Consider the following 16,185-nt stretch of genomic DNA (forward strand, 5'->3'; position numbering starts at 1 on the left):
CTCGCCTCTAGACGATATTGACTGAACACATATGACCTGCTAAAGGGAAAGGCAACCCAAACAACATAGCTCTTTTTATGAATAAAGTATTACTTATTGATATCGTAAATGACAATCTTTAACAAAAATGCTTGCTTAACAGTTAAATCAATATCAATCTATCATATATTTTAAACTATCCGCCGCTAAGAGAGCGGCCATTGAAGTTTTATTTATGCCGTCACACCGTCGGTTCCGGTTTATTTCACAGCAGCACTGTAAACATGACAAGTCACGAACAGTTAAGTTTGGAGCCGTATAGATTTGAACCCGTTCTTTCGCAATCTTCAGAAATTAAGAAAAGAAGACGTTCGATCGATTCGCAGACCAGACGGTACATGTTCTTCATACAAGTGTATCGAACCTCAACTTGTCATTAAGCAAATGATGGATCCACAGTTTACATTGTCTTTTCTTTACAGATGACTTGGTTGGGTCAGGGATTTCGAAAAAAACCTTTTTTTCACACCTCCCCTTCGCATTAGTATAATTCACTGCTTGACAGGAAGGCATCAACCTATTTATTCGTAAAATCTACCACATGCACATCTTTGATGATCTTAGAATCTCATCAAAACCGGAACAGACGGCGTGACGTCAACATTATTGATTTTCGTGGTCTTGAATACGAAAGAGTTCCACATCATGGCAGCCCCCATAGATAGCGGGAATTTAAATTTTTAACGTTTTCAAATTAGTACTGAAGCTTATCTAGGCCGTATATTAACAAAATAGTATGACAAATCTTCATTATATAATTAGTCCTATCATTTATCAAGTAAATTTTGGGGGGTTGCCTTCCCCTTTAAAGTAGACTACTAGTGCACATAATCATTTTCCCGAACACATAGTGTCGGGGACATATGAAAGGTGAAGATAATGAACAGTGATCAATCTCATAACGTAAACATATATATGACTTCGGTAGGATTTCTTATTATTCCTCTACTTGTCCGCGCGATTTCATGAAAATGCTTCAACAGATCCAATTCAAACATTGTGGACTAGATAGGGGATCATGAGGAGGGGTGCAATCACTTTTAAAAAAAATTAAAATGGCCACCAATTCAAAATGGATGTCAAAAATCAAGGCTGTCGGATCTAAGATAAATTGATGACCCCAGGTCCATTTCAAAAAAAGGTTAGACACATTCCAGAACATGTGCTTAAGGAAAATACTTATGATGGCCAGAGAAAATATTGATTGATTGATTGTGTCTTGTTTAACGTCTCTCTCGAAAAATTTTCACTTATATGGAGAGTCACCAAGACTGGTGAAGGGCTTCAAATTTAGGCCTATGCTCGGCACGTATGGTCATTGAGCAGTGAGAGTTCTTTAGCGTGTCATACCTACTGTGACACGGGGCATCCGTTTTTAAGGTCATCTCCGAGGACCCGTGACATTCACACCTGATGCCGAGCGTTTGGCGACGGAACTGTCACTAGCTATTTTACCGTCTTAGGTTTATCGCGGCCAGGATTCGAACCCCGGCCTTCCGCATGCGGGGCGAACGCTCTAACCTCTACAAAATAAGGAACTGCACAGAAGAACGAAAACAGGTAACATCAATAACACCACATGCAGAAGAATATGGAATTGGAATGGTCACGTGTTTAAAATGGATAACACCAAACACTGCAGTAGCTGACATGGAAGCCAGAAGGAAAGTGGGAAGGCAGAAAACAATTAGGCGAAAACGACCGAAAAAATTAGAAAAAATCGGTTGAATAAACTAGAGTGCAGCTAAGGTGATTTCCAAGGACAGGGAAAAATCTAAGGGTCTTATGTGCCAGTATGAAGAGGATAGGTGAGGTGAGGTAAGTCCACTTCCAGTATCAATTTTTTTATACCGCTATTTTCTAAATGGCTACCATATACAGAAATATTTCAAAGTATTAAAATCTCTACAGTTGGGTTCTGGGTCAATTGAGGGTCCTTTGTTCCTTTCTAGCATTAGTATTTCTTTCTATTCAATTTTCAAATGATTCAATATGGCTGTCAAAATTCAAGTTTGTCGGATTTCAGCCTAATTTAGTTTCTACGGTCAAGTGAGGATCCAGAGTCCATCTCCCGTAACAAAATTCTGACCTGGGTTCATTTCTGACCTGGGGAGCTCAAGGTGTTTGGAGACATTTATGTTGGCATCCCAACACAGGAATAGCTTGTTATCAATGTTTTTGATATTACACTTGAGTGTGTTGCTTTCGTTTTAAATTACATACGTGTATATCATTTAAAAACACTGATAAGTAACCTCGCTTGCATTTACATATCGTATTAAGAATTGACAGACGGATGTTGGAACAGTCGCTAATGTTTATCAAATACCAAGCAGGTCGTAAAATACTTTGTATCGAACTACTGAAGCTTTGTAAAACTACGCGATCAGAAACGATAAATTTAATTTAATTTTCTTAATAACTTTTAATGTAAACAAATAACAACTTCCATAATTATGTACATGTACTATTGAATATTTTAATTCCTTGAAGTGAGAGACACTGTTATCATTTTACTCAGACAATTCTAATATACAGTAAGATAAAAACTGGCTTCGTGGTTCTTGTCCGTTTCACACGTGTATCTCCCAGCATCTCCCAGCCTTACTTTAAGGATCTGGAGTTCGCTCAAAGCATATCCATTTTTGTCGTCGTTAAACAGTTCCGTGATGGTGTTTCTGTAGGACTTTCGGACTGGGCGACCATTGTGATACCAACTCAACTTCCTCGACAGGTTGTCGTAATCTCGTGCAATGCACTGCAGACGGGCCTGTGATCCCACCACCACATTTTCAGTTCCACGAATGAGGATTTCTATCAGAAGAATTTTAAACGTCGTAAATTTTTTGGAAGTTCAAAATAAATCATTTAATCTACATGTATCAATAGATTAAGAATGGAGTTTACTGCATATTTGTAATATGTTGAAAATGACATTAAGGTGTACTGGACTGTCTTCAGTAGAATTTTGATATTCCATTATTTTCATCAGAGCAAGGCAAAGGGTGCGCTCGGATATTGGAAGGGGCGCGGTTCAGAAATTTAAAAAAGCTAATAATTGTACAATACAATATATAAAGTCATTTATGGAAAATACTGGAGGAATCGTTCTACATCATTGTTTATAGGTAATAGGTACATGGAGCAGTATACTAGTCTCATAAGTTAGATGTTCATGTACATGTATATACCAAGTGACAGCTAGTAAAAATGTTGTGGTGAAAAAGTCAGAAGTATGCTCTATTCACATATTCTATTCACATTTTTGGATTTGAGTTGGGCAATTTCTATATATGATAATCGAGTTCTTAGACAATTAAATAGTTTATTTCTTTTTCATTGGGCAATTCTAAACTATATGTACATGTACATGTAGGTGAACATGTGTCTGCTTTATTATTCATTTAGAGAATCCGAGTTGGCAAAATATATACTTCTGGAGAAAATGTTTGCTCAAAATTATTTCTAATTACTTTGATTATTTGACAAATTATAATTTGTCACATTGCAAACCAAGCGCGGATTGAATGGGGTGCATGCAACCCTTCCGCACCAATTCCCCTTTGCCGCTTCGCCCCACAGCGAAACCTTCAGTTTCATATCTGCGCGCACACACCCGAAACTGCTAATCCTGGAACCGCCCCGTATTGTAATCACTTCCAAAGTTTCTTAACGAAACGGTGATCGCTTTTGCTATTAATTGTATAATTCTAACATCTTTATAATATACTATCACTTACCAGTTTGAAATGCATATTTAAAAAAAAGTAGCCCTCACCTGCGTTTGAATACGTTGCAAACATAAATAATACCAGTGCTCCAACCATTATGTTTTTATCATCCATGTCTGTTGCTGCAGTGTGCTACATGTAAACAGTACGCGTGTTTATAATATGGCTCAATCATTTATAAAGGGACGTGTCAAAGTTAAATGCCACACCAATTATTTCAAATTTTATTGTCTATTTAGAGGCGTAATTTATCAGCTATTCCTGTGTTCAAAATATACACGTCCACTATGAATATATGTCGTGCAGCTGCTGTAGCATGTGTTGGGGCCAAATTCCCCAATGATTAAATGTAGTTTATGACCATTTTCATATCATAATAGACTTATTTAAATGTTATTTATATAAGTATTGAACCAAATCCTGGACCACCAAATTCTTTACTAAAAGATAGTAAATAATACACAATAAATGTATCCCAAAACCGCTTTCTTCTTGTTAATAATCTTTTCATTCCGTATACATTTACATTGTGACGATAGTCATTCATTATATTTATATCTTATAATAGTGCATAATAACCTTCCACGTTTTAGAGGGATCCGGGTTAGAATAGGTCCTCGGTACCCTTTGCTTGTCATAATAGGCGACTAAATGGGGCGGTCCTTCGGATGAGACCGCAAAAAAAACCCCAGCAGGTATGGTTAAATAAAGAACCCCCCCCCCCCCCCCTGCTCAAAGGCTGTAAGCACCGAGCATAGGCCTAAATTTTGCAGCCCTTCACCGGCAATGGTGACGTCTCCATATGAGTGAAATATTCTTGAGGGCCGTTAAACAATATACAATCTATCCACCTTTTAGAGAAAGCTCATATAGACTCAGCCTACTGCCAAATCCTAATAAAGTTTTGCATAAAAAATATTTTTCTCATTCTCTGTGTAATAGCAATCACGCTATTGCAGTAAACAGTGGTAGCCTTGCAATGAGTTATCGTAGAGGCGGAACAAAATGAGAAATTACATGGGAGTTGCATACCCCCCTCCCTTTTCTTTTAACAGAAAAGTTAACTTTCTGCTATTTTTCTACAGACATTCCTTATTGGTTGGAAAATGCACCATCTTCAATGGCACCCCAACCACTTTGCAAATACGTGCATTCTGAATCCGTCCCTGAAACAAGTATCAAATACTGAAAAATGTAATCCAGATTTTTGCAGTTTGTAGAAATTCTATTTTCAAAGAGCAGAAATACATACATGTATATAAATATAATTTATTGAATTATACAAAAATATATATATTCATATATAAGTTATTCATATACCATGAAATTGTACTTCCCCCCCCCCCCCCTTTTTTTTTTATTTTTTTTTACTTAAATCCGAAAGCCTTCCTTATATGACGAGTGAACTCTTCCTTGGTAACTGCCTGAAAAAAAGTAAACGCCCCACACTAGAAATACGGTCGTAATAGGCCGGTTTCGAGATACGTCCGAGTTATTTCCCTTTGGAGAACTCTCGTACATAGTAAGGCGCGAAAGAATTTGTTTACTCGCGGGAGTGGGACAGATATTCATCACAGCGTAAGTGAATGTACTCAGTAAGTTTCTCATACACTGTTTGATAACCTGAATTCGACTGATACACAAACTAAGTAAGTGATAAGTATTTAGGGAGTAATTAAATACATAGAATTTTTATCCTATTACGTTATTGCGCTGGTCATAAGTACTATATCCAAGATATTTCTTGCAAATATGACATTGTTTGTATGTTTCCTCTTCGGTAAAACATTTCTTTCGATAGTATTTAGTATTTCCCACATTTACATATTTAAAGAGAAGCCGCTTTTAATACATTTCATCGTCTTCCTCGTTGGCTGCATATCCACTCTGTCCCACTTAGGCATTCAAAGTTCCACTAAATGCACCTCCTATACAGAAGAGTTCGTATCTCGAAACTGGCGTATTGTGTAAAGTATTCCTTTGCAATGATAGAGCATCATTAATTAAAAAATAAAGAGATAGATATTGAAACAAAACAGTAGTAAATTGTAAATATTTGTACATATATAGATGGGGATGACGTACCTTTGATGCGTCATCAGAACATGTAGAGCATGGAGGAAATGACGTATCACCCACTTCCACGACTTTGTTAGATCCTCCAGTCTGTATCATAAGTTAAGACGAGTCACCAACCACAGAAGCATACAGTTTTACATACAAATACAAAGTAAGAATTCTATGCTGCTTCAAAATGAATACTTACAGCCCAATTGCATAAAATCATTTGTTTGGTGATGTAAACTCATAAGAATATTAAATGTATAAACTTGTCAGTTTCATTGTAATTCGGAGAATTCCGAGAACTTATGTCCAAAATTTCAACAGGAAATTGGAATTACTGAGTTTGCACCATTGCTGCACAGAGCAGTTCAGATCAAACAATTTTAAAGAATATGAAAGACAAACTCGCACATGGTTAACGAAAATTAGGAGAAATATTGAACATTATGTCCTTTGGTAGTTACCTTGAATTCGTGTACTCTGAATAGGAAGAGCCTCCTGGGTACAAAACTGTCAGCCTCAACTTCATCACAGAAATACTGTCAATTGGAAGCTTTCATTATATCAGGGGATTCCAGTAACGTATTGTAGTACATCTTCATTAAACAAACATCGCATATCAATTCACGATCAAAACGATAAATAATACAATTTATCTTATATATTATCAATTCCTTTCAAAAAGTCCCGTGGGGACAGCAGGTGTGACACGATAAAGATCCCTCCCTACTCAAAGGCCGTAAACGCCGAGCATAGGCCTAAATTTTGTAGCCCTTCACCGGCGACGTCTCCATATGAATGATTGATTGAGGCTATACGCCGTTTTGGCAATATTTCAACGATTTTACGGCGGTTAACCAATTGAAATATGTTTGGTTGTGAGTGTTTGAGTTTCTCTAACGGCCCCCAGTGAGGCTAGTCTTTTTCGAATATCGGGGAAACGATCTTTTGCGTGCCAATGGGTTTGTGATCCTTGACACGGGACACCCTTTAACGTCCTATCCGACGGACATAAAAGTTATATATATATATATATATATATATATATATATATATATATATATATAACCATTTCGTGTATATAAATAATTGTATTATAGAAGTTTTCAAAATTTTCTGTAAAAATCGCATTCTTGTTAATATCGAATATAATCATAGTCGATATTTGTAAAAAGTTCTTTCATTGATTGCACATTATTAAAAAGTCTATTTCGTATGGGTGTAAAATCATTACATTCTAAAAGAATGTGATGTATAGTTAATGAACAGTCACAAGATATATATGCATTCAGGCTGAAATTCTCTGTTTAGTAAGTAAGAATGGGTAAATTTTGATTGTCCGATGCGTATTTTTGAAATAATCACTTCGTCTTGGCTTTCATTAAGACGTGACACAGTTTGTTTACTTTGTTTTGAATAGAATAAAGTTTACTTGTGTCACAGAAATCCCAATAGATTTGCTAAAGAGAATTTACATTGTAGTTTTATGAAATATTTCAAATCAGTGTAGGGAATTTTAAAGTGTACAATATCATCTTTGAATGAACAATTCTCGAGCGGGACGTAAAGCAATATACAATCAATCAATCCTTTAAAGGATAAAAAGCAAAAACAACAAACACCGAACAACTCTATACTGTAGTCTTCTGACCTAAAAATTCATTTTACCTCTATTCTCCTCTGATCTCCCCTTTGCCTTTCCACTTTAGCTTCGGGAACGTCACGAGTAAGGAATCCCTCATCACAAAGCTTCTCTTTAGATTTTTTGTTTTTATAATATTCATTTATGCTTAGTATATTAATCACATGATAAATACATTTTTCTTTAGATTTTCTGTAATATTTATTGTTTGATATTAATAACTTACTCAACACATGTCTCTTCCTTAAATTTTCTGTTATTCATTAATTGATATCATTAACTTACTAAACACATGCCTCTTGGCTTTTCCGTTTTTATGCAATATTTATTATTTGTCTCTTCCTTAGCTGTGTTTTTCTGTAATATTTTTTACTTGATGTTAGGCCGTTCTTGGCACACTGATTTTGACTACGGATAACTCCGTTTACCTGATCAGGATATAGGGCTCACGGCGGGTGTGACCGGTCGACAGGGGATGCTTACTCCTCCAAGGTACCTGATCCCACCTCTGGTGTGTCCAGGGGTCCGTGTTGGCCCAACTAATTTGTATTGCTTGTAGGAGTTATGAGACTGACCACTGTTCGTTATTTTCACCTTTCATTAACAACATGCTAAACATATTTCACTTCCTTATATTTTCTGTTTTAGTACCCAGATTTTTAAAGCATTTCCCAATAGCTGGATGACTAATGGCAATACCCATGTGCAGGAAGTACTAATGCTCCAATAAATAAGAGATCCGCAATTTGCTAGTAATTCTATTTTAATAAGTAGAGGGAGATTCATAATTACAAACTCTTTGAATTACCTGACACAATGCCGTTTTATCACTTCCCCCTCGCGGACCTCGCCCGTGTCATTTTCTAGTTCTATGGATCTGATCTCGCTGTGAAGTTTATTCTCTATGTTTTTTCGTTTTGTTTTCCGTTCCTTTTCCCTTGATAAGAGCGTCAGCTTTTGTTCTTTTTCTTTCTGACAGATCTGTTCAAGAACATTCCCGTCGGACGTGTCCCCCTCTTTTATTACTTGCCATTCCCTGGTCACTTGCTGAATATATTTATCCCAAATCTCTCTTTGTCTTTTAGCTTCTAGATTTATCTCTCCTACCTACAAAAAATGTACATAATGAAGTATTTAATTTCAGTGATTTTCATTATTACCAAATATTGTATCAAATGAGAAAAGTATATATAGGATGACACATAAAATACCTCCATTCTTCTTTCATGACACTCTATCGCTTCCGCCCAGTTGTTGTTGCATTTATTGGCGCACTAAATTATCGAAAGTGAGTGTGTTATAAAATTATCTTAGCCAAGTTATGGTTTATAAATACCACTCAGAACGTAAAAATAAATCGCATATTACAGCATTAGCAGTAATGCGGCAGAAATATCTACATGTAGGTACTGATGAAGATAACTACGAGACCCTTCTGAAGAGAAACTCTGAATCATAGTAAATATTTCAATTTACATTCAAAAATACATGCTTGACGTAATCATAAAATAAAGTTATATGTAACCTTGGTTCGATTACAAAAATATATGTCAAATCTGATCAAGATAGAGGGCTCACGGCGGGTGTGACCGGTTGACACGGGATGCCTACTCCTCCTAGACACCTGATCCCACTTCTAGTATATCCAGAGGTTCGTGTTTGCCCCACTCTCTATTTTATATTGTATATATGAGTTATGAAATTGATCGCTGTTCGTTATCTTCACCTTTCATCAAAACAAATATACATGTACAGTTACAACGTACCGCATTTGTAATACAATCCTCTTCAAAACCAAACACTATGTTTTGTCTAGAAATAAAATCATGACATCATAAGCATATTACAGTGTAGTACTGTCACATTGAGTTCAGATCTTGACAACTTAAATTCTTACTTGGAGTAGGGGGGAATGTTTCTGAATTCTTACTTAGAGTAAGGGGAATGTTGCTGAATTCTTACTTAGAGTAAGGGGGGGTGGGGGGGGTGGGTGTTGCTGAATTCTTAGTAGAGTAGGGGGGTGTTGCTGAATTCTTACTTACAGTAGAGGGGGGGGGGATATTGCTGAATTCTTACTTAGAGTAGGGGGGGGGATGTTGCTGAATTCTTACTTAGAGTAGGGGGAATGTTGCTGAATTCTTACTTAGAGTAGGGGGTGGGTGGGTGTTGCTGAATTCTTACTTGGAAAAGGGGGAATGTTGCTGGAGTGGTTAATCACGCCATCGTCCATCGCATTTCGATCCTTACACATCCGTTTCTGGTACTCGCTCGTCACTTTCCGGACCTCACACACCGCTTTCTGCGAATTGTTGTCCATGGTCTCTTTCGGTCCAACTGACTTTTGTTGGACCTCCTGAATTTAAAAAAAAACACCTGAAATATACATGTACTTGACGTAAATGGATGCAGTCGCAATGAAGGTAAAATACATTTTCCAAATGTGTTATGAAAACGGTGAGTACTTTAATAAATTGTAGGAAATTTGTGTAAGTGTTACAAGATGAATTTGAAAGAATCTATTTTATCTTGCTACACGTATCATTTTTATTTCCTTTAGCATTAACATGTCACCATAGAAAAGATTCAGAGTTTCAAATGTCGTGTAACTATCTCCATCAGCCTTCTATGGCTTTCGACTACCTCTCTGCAAAATTGTAACCGGATTTCAGTATTTTCAAGTTTGGTATACAAGTGACTTAGCAAGTGCATAAAACAGAATTTGCAGAATGTGTAGAGATGTTAGTCATTCTTTTCCTTGCTTGATAAGCTGAACCATTATGTTTAAACTACCGATCCCCCATTATAAGCTAAATTATTACGTGTAAACCAAAGGTTCTCCCATTATACGCTGAAGTAATACGTGTTCGCCAATCCCCATTATATGTTGATGTAATGTGTAATTTACCGGTCCCGAATTATAAGCTGATGTAATACATGTAAATTACCGTTTTAAAAATGTACGTTCCCTCATTATAAGCTGAAGTAATACGTGCAAACTATCGGTTCCCCATACTTAGTTAATGCGATACGAGTAAACTACCGCCCCCTTAAAAGCTAAAGTGAGACTTGTAAATTTCCATTTCTGAAAAACCCGATCCCCGAATTGCAGAAACTGAAAGCTATCCTGAAAGTTACATATCATTATAATATATCAAAGCGTAATGAAACATTGTTACGGATGTACAGAGGAGAAAGACGGGCTGTGTATCTAAATACTTGTTCCCTCCTGTTTCACGCGTAGGGACTAAAACAAATAGTTGAAATCCCTGTAAAATCAACTTATTTGTCAGTAGCCGGCCTCGTTTTTTTGTTTTTTTTTTAAACTGATCAAATGCAAAACATAATTTATTGTATCGAATCAGTTGAGATACATACACATCATATGACGGCGATAATGGAATATTCAAAAAATGAATTTCATTTTTGAAAATACATGAGGGGTATGAACCGTGACACTTCCGGCCGGCATACTTCATGAAGCGCTAACGTGCTAAGTGAAGCATGCCAGCGTGAAGAATCGCAGTTCATACGTTCATGTATTTACGAAAATGAAATTCATAATTATTCATATTTTATTTATTTCCAGGGCATAATCATGTTATTTGATTCGCACATCTTTAATAAACTGTTTATTCCGTAATTCAAGATGTCCCCCACCACCACAATCAAGGTTGTTTTAATTTATACTTCTTTCACCTGTGCCATATGCAAATGTTTGAATATTTGCATAATCTTATAGTAATTCAACGGAATAAACCAAATTTAAAGAGCAAATAACTCTTACACTTTCTCACGAATCAAATAACATGATAATGCCATTTCCAGTCGCTAAAATAGACTTATCACGAGTTCACTGGGATATAGGTCGATTCGACATATGGATGAAAGTGATACTGTTATAAAACATCGTCGATGCATGTGTGTTTACCCGCTCACGAAACATTGTGAGGGTTTACTTTAGAATTCTATCTTCATCCGTAACGCACCCTGTAAAAGACATTTATCAGCTACTTACAACATCACTCACAGCTTCCTCTCCAAGGTCTAGAAGATTATCCATTTGTTTGAATTTTGCAAGAGAAATAAATATGAAATATTTGGACCTTGTTTGTCTCAAAGTATTGCAGTGGTGCAGTAAGTAATTATTGTATCGTCATGGTAATTGTGACGTTTGAATGCATGGTTTGTATTATGACGTCATATACATTTCATTATGTAACCTCAAACTTCCACCAGAGTTCGTTTGCTCACAATTCGTAGGCACTGTGACGTAATGAGGCCTCGACGGGGAGTTTGTATGTAACCTAACTGAGTGATGTTTAGGAGGTTATAAAACTTTTCCCGTACTCGCACTGAAACTCCGCCATATATATTTCGAGTACAACTCTGAGCAAGCTTTGAATCATACTCGAAAAATCTTGAGCATGTACTCCATTAGAATGTGAGAATGATTATATAAAAGTTTTATAACCTTCACTTTTGAGTATGAGTAAGATTTGGGAGTATGAAAACGTGCTCAAAAAAGTTTTATAACCTCCAGTCATGTATCAGGTTAGAATATATCCTCACAGGCACGGATCCAGTTGTTTTTTCACCAGCGGGTGTCCAAATGGCTTGGAGTCTGGAAACTTATGGATTTTAAACCTCTACTGTAGACAATACAAAATCATTACCCAAACTGATCCACAATAATGAACATCTACTGTTTAAGGTTAATTCACGTACAGTGGAGTACCCCTTGCTTGTAAGAGGCGATGACATGGGGCAGTCCTTTGGAAGAGACTGCAAAAACCGAGGTTCCGTATCACAGCAGGTGTGGCACGATGAAAGATCGAGAATATGCCTAAATTTTGCAGCCCTTCACCGGTAATGGTGACGTCTCCGTATGAGTGAAAGATTCTCAAGAGGAACGTTCGACATTAATCAATCACGTACAGTGGTAAAACGGTGTACATATGCAACTACCAAGAATTGGTGTCACTGCTCAATGACCTTGAGTACCAAGTAGCCTGAAGGTCAATATGAAGGCGGTGACTCGCGTCTCTATATGGTCAAACTTTTCTCGAGAGGGGTATTAAACAACACACCATTAATCATGGGACCTCGACCATGGCCTCAAATTCTCAAGCAAATACCACTGCCCAGTATAAGAATCCCGTAGGGATCCGGGTTAGAATAGGTCCTCAGTACCCCTTTTTTGTCGTACAAGGCGATTAAATGGGGTGGTCCTTCGGATGAGACCACAAAAACCTAAGTCCCGTGTCACAGCTGGGCTGCGTTCAAGATCGTAGCGGTTACGTGGGGCTCGGTACCGCTACGATCTTGAACGATGTGCTAGGCTAGCTCTAAGTAGGGATAACAAGCGTTAATTCATAAAGTGTGTTCAATATACCTAGATATCTAGCCTAGCAGCTAGGCTAGCCGCTACGATCTTGAACGCAGCCCAGGTGTAGCACGATAAAGATCCCTCCCTGCTCCAAGGTCATAAGCGTCGAGCATAGGCCTAAATTTTGTAGCCCTTCACCGGCAGTGGTGACGTCTCCATGTGAGTGAAATATTCTCGAGAGGGACGTTAAACAATATTCAATCAATCCCGTGTAAGATATCCACTCGAATCATAACCCTGAATTTGCATATACCAGACCGGTTTAAGGCTATGCCCGTGAGGATCCGGATTAGAATAAGTTTTCAGTACCCCTTCATTGTCCTAAAGGGCGACCAAAGGAGCGGTCCTTCGGACGAGATCGCAAAATAACTGAAAAATACAGCAGGTGTGGCACGATAAAGATTCCTCCCTGCTCAATGTCCGAAAGCGCCGAGCATAGGCCAATATTTAGCATTCCTTCACCAGCAATGGGGACGTCTTCATGCGAGTGAACAATTCTTAAGAGGGACGTTAAACAATATGCAACCAATCTATATCAATAATTATCACTTATTCATCCCGTGGGGATCCGGGTTAGAATAGGTCCTCAGCACCCCCTACTTGTCGTAAGAGGCGACTAGACTTCGGATGAGACCGCTAAAACCGAGGTCCCGTGTCAACATTTAGTTTTGCGTAACTACTCGGCTATTTCCTTAACAGCAAATAAACTTCTTTAACAGTTTTTCCCCAATATTAAATCAGACGCAACGGTGAAAAGAAAGGAGTTGGATGAACTATGATTGATTGTATGGAAGGTGAAGATAACAAAGTGATCAGTTTTGTAACTCCTATGACCGCCGCGGTGATTTAGAGGTTAGAGCTTTCGCCCCGTAAGCGGAAGGCCGGGGTTCGAATCCTGGCCGCGACAGACTCAAGTCATTAAAACAGGTAGTGACACTTCCATCGCCAAACGCACGGCATTGGGTTTGAACGTCCCGGGTCCCGGAGATGACCCGTGTCACAGTAGGTGTGCACTCTAAAGAACCCTCACTGCCCAATGGCCGTAAGCGCCGAGCATAGGCCTAAATTTGAAGCCCTTCATCGGTCTTGGTGACGTCTCCATATGAGTGAAAAATTCTCGAACGAGACGTTATGGAAGATTCAATCAATCAATCACATTTAAATACCGAGCGTTTGGCGAAGGAGCAATCACTACCTATGTTTACGTCTTCGGTTTCACGAGCGCGGGGCTAGAATTCGACCACCCGGTTACGAAACGAACGCTCTTCCACTGAGCCACCGCGACCACCAGGCCAGACAAGTGGATGTGTATAATGAATTTTGTGCAAAGGACAATTGAATGATGATTTATTATTTATACTTCATATATGTTCATGGTAGGCTGATATAGATTCAAGCAAAACAATTCCAATTGCTTGGGAAGTCAGTATGTCCAAGGCCAAGGCATCTTCAGTGCCTTGTTTATATTTTTATATCGTAGCAGGCTACTGACAAACAAGTTGATGGTGCAGGGGTTCCAAAAGTCTCGTTTAAAGTCAGCATTTCGCAAATTCCATGGTCGTTATAACGATCTGGTTTGCCAATTCAACCTTTCATTGGGTTAAATGCTTTCTGACATGTTTCATACCGATTGTTAGGCTGTTCTTGGCACACTGATTTTGACTACGGATAACTCTGTTTACATGATCAAGATGTAGGGCTCACGGTGGGTGTGACTGGTCGACTGGGGATGCTTACTCCTTCTAGGCACCTGATCCCACCTCTGGTGTGTCCAGGGGCCCGTGTTTGCCCAACTCTCTTTTGTATTGTTTATAGGAGTTATGAGATTGATTACTGTTCGTTATCTTCATCTTTCATGATGCTACTTTTACTGTTAACCAATTCAATTAGTCCCGTGGGGATCCGTGTTACAATAGGTTCTCATTACCCTTTGCTTGTCGTTAAAGGAGACTAAATGGGGCGGTCCTTTGGAAAACCGATGGTCCATGTCATAGTAGGTTTGGTACGATCAAGACCCCCCACCCCACCCCACCCTGCTCAAAGGTCGTAAGCGCCGCGAGCACATGCCTAATTTTGCAACCCATCACCGACGGTGTGGTCTCCATACGGGTGAAAAATTCTCGAGAAGGGCGTTAAACAATATACAATCAATCATAATGCTTAATTTTCAACTTTACAGATGATCCCTAAAAATGATTTTAAAACTATGAAAAATGGAAGGGGAGACATCGGTTTTAGTGTGCTAAAACAATTCTTCCTAGTTGCTGGGGATGCAGGAGTTCTCATCGGTGGGGGGGGGGGGGTCCCCAGAGCCCGCATTCTGTATTTTGATTGAAAAAAAAATTAGCATAGATTAAGCTCTATTAATGGAAAAAATGGCTTATGTCCTAATTAAGGTAATAAGTGTCTGTTATCTTTATTAGTTTATTTCTTTTTCTGATCTTTTCTTTTGTCTCTGCAATAACGTTCCTGTCATAGTCTAATTGTCATGTTCTAAAGCCCATAAGATTATCAACTTCCCTGGAAATTTCAGAATTGAAAACAAATTGCTGTCTATTGGCCTCTGACTTCGATTTATATTGACTTTCCTCTCTTGCATTTTAACTTCTGAAGAAAAAGTAGAGTTTTGAAATTCTTTCAAATGTTCAAATTTTTGTTCACCTGCACATTTATGACGAGCTCAATGTTTCTCTTCTTGTTCTTAATGGCTTGGATGACTTCATTCATTCAGCGGAACATTCTCGGGAGTTTCTTCTTCGCCTGCGTTGAAATTTACGTGTGGACACCTAGGCTGTGTCGAGCTTAGTGTGCGAGTTCGTGCAGAACGAACAAACAGTGACACCTTTTGGAGAAGTGAATAACTAGGAGAAAACAATTTCATGCTAATGCGTTACACTTAAACTCGTGAAATTTTATTTATGTTATGTGTTTATATTGTCACGTGATTCCAAACGTTGACAGGTGTAAGTGAAACGTGCGTAACGCGGCCTCTGGTGGGAGGATGCAGTCTCGTGGGTTAGTTTAGTTTAAACAATATTTATTCGTAAATAATTCGATAATGTTTACAAACAATGTCTTATACATGAAATAGATTGAGAAACAAGCCAAAAGGCTTATATTAATCTCGCTCTGAAGTCTCGTGGGTTGGCATGTTATGTGACAGAAGGGTAGTCCATGAAATGGCTACTTATTACCTTGAGGTATTTTTAAGTCTCTCAAACGAAGTTTGGAGACTTCTTGTTTTTGCTTGGTTCTTATTATTATGTCCCCCCTTCCCAGAAGGGACTTTAGGTTTGCACTCTGTCCGTCAGTCCTGCAAATCA

General features: G+C 38.2%; 3 protein-coding genes and 1 long non-coding RNA gene across 4 annotated transcripts in view; all 4 read right to left on the bottom strand.

The window, feature by feature from the left end:
• Positions 1 to 2,493: 2,493 nt before the first annotated feature.
• On the bottom strand, positions 2,494 to 3,951 carry LOC130052293 (MAM domain-containing glycosylphosphatidylinositol anchor protein 2-like). The gene is made up of 2 exons (XM_056156768.1): positions 3,818 to 3,951; positions 2,494 to 2,853 (listed from the first exon to the last, which is right to left on the bottom strand). The coding sequence occupies exons 1-2, from the start codon at positions 3,882 to 3,884 to the stop codon at positions 2,567 to 2,569; spliced, it is 354 nt and encodes a 117-aa protein (XP_056012743.1). The 5' UTR covers positions 3,885 to 3,951; the 3' UTR covers positions 2,494 to 2,566.
• Positions 3,952 to 5,131: 1,180 nt separating this feature from the next.
• Positions 5,132 to 7,602, bottom strand: LOC130052297 (uncharacterized). Its single transcript, XR_008800635.1, has 4 exons — positions 7,503 to 7,602; positions 6,299 to 6,430; positions 5,856 to 5,936; positions 5,132 to 5,194 (listed from the first exon to the last, which is right to left on the bottom strand). It is a non-coding gene; the product is annotated as an uncharacterized LOC130052297 (long non-coding RNA).
• A 657-nt stretch (positions 7,603 to 8,259) lies between these two features.
• On the bottom strand, positions 8,260 to 8,748 carry LOC130052294 (uncharacterized). The gene is made up of 2 exons (XM_056156769.1): positions 8,688 to 8,748; positions 8,260 to 8,583 (listed from the first exon to the last, which is right to left on the bottom strand). The coding sequence occupies exons 1-2, from the start codon at positions 8,691 to 8,693 to the stop codon at positions 8,281 to 8,283; spliced, it is 309 nt and encodes a 102-aa protein (XP_056012744.1). The 5' UTR covers positions 8,694 to 8,748; the 3' UTR covers positions 8,260 to 8,280.
• A 7,134-nt stretch (positions 8,749 to 15,882) lies between these two features.
• The window catches only part of LOC130052290 (integrin beta-1-B-like), a 14,724-nt gene continuing 14,421 nt past the window's right edge, over positions 15,883 to 16,185 (bottom strand). Inside the window, exon 5 of the mRNA XM_056156764.1 lies at positions 15,883 to 16,185. This exon is cut by the window's right edge and continues 458 nt beyond it. The gene's annotated coding sequence lies outside the window, so the exon portion shown is untranslated.

Source organism: Ostrea edulis, chromosome 2 (assembly GCF_947568905.1).
Source record: "Ostrea edulis chromosome 2, xbOstEdul1.1, whole genome shotgun sequence".
Lineage (NCBI taxonomy): Eukaryota > Metazoa > Mollusca > Bivalvia > Ostreida > Ostreidae > Ostrea > Ostrea edulis.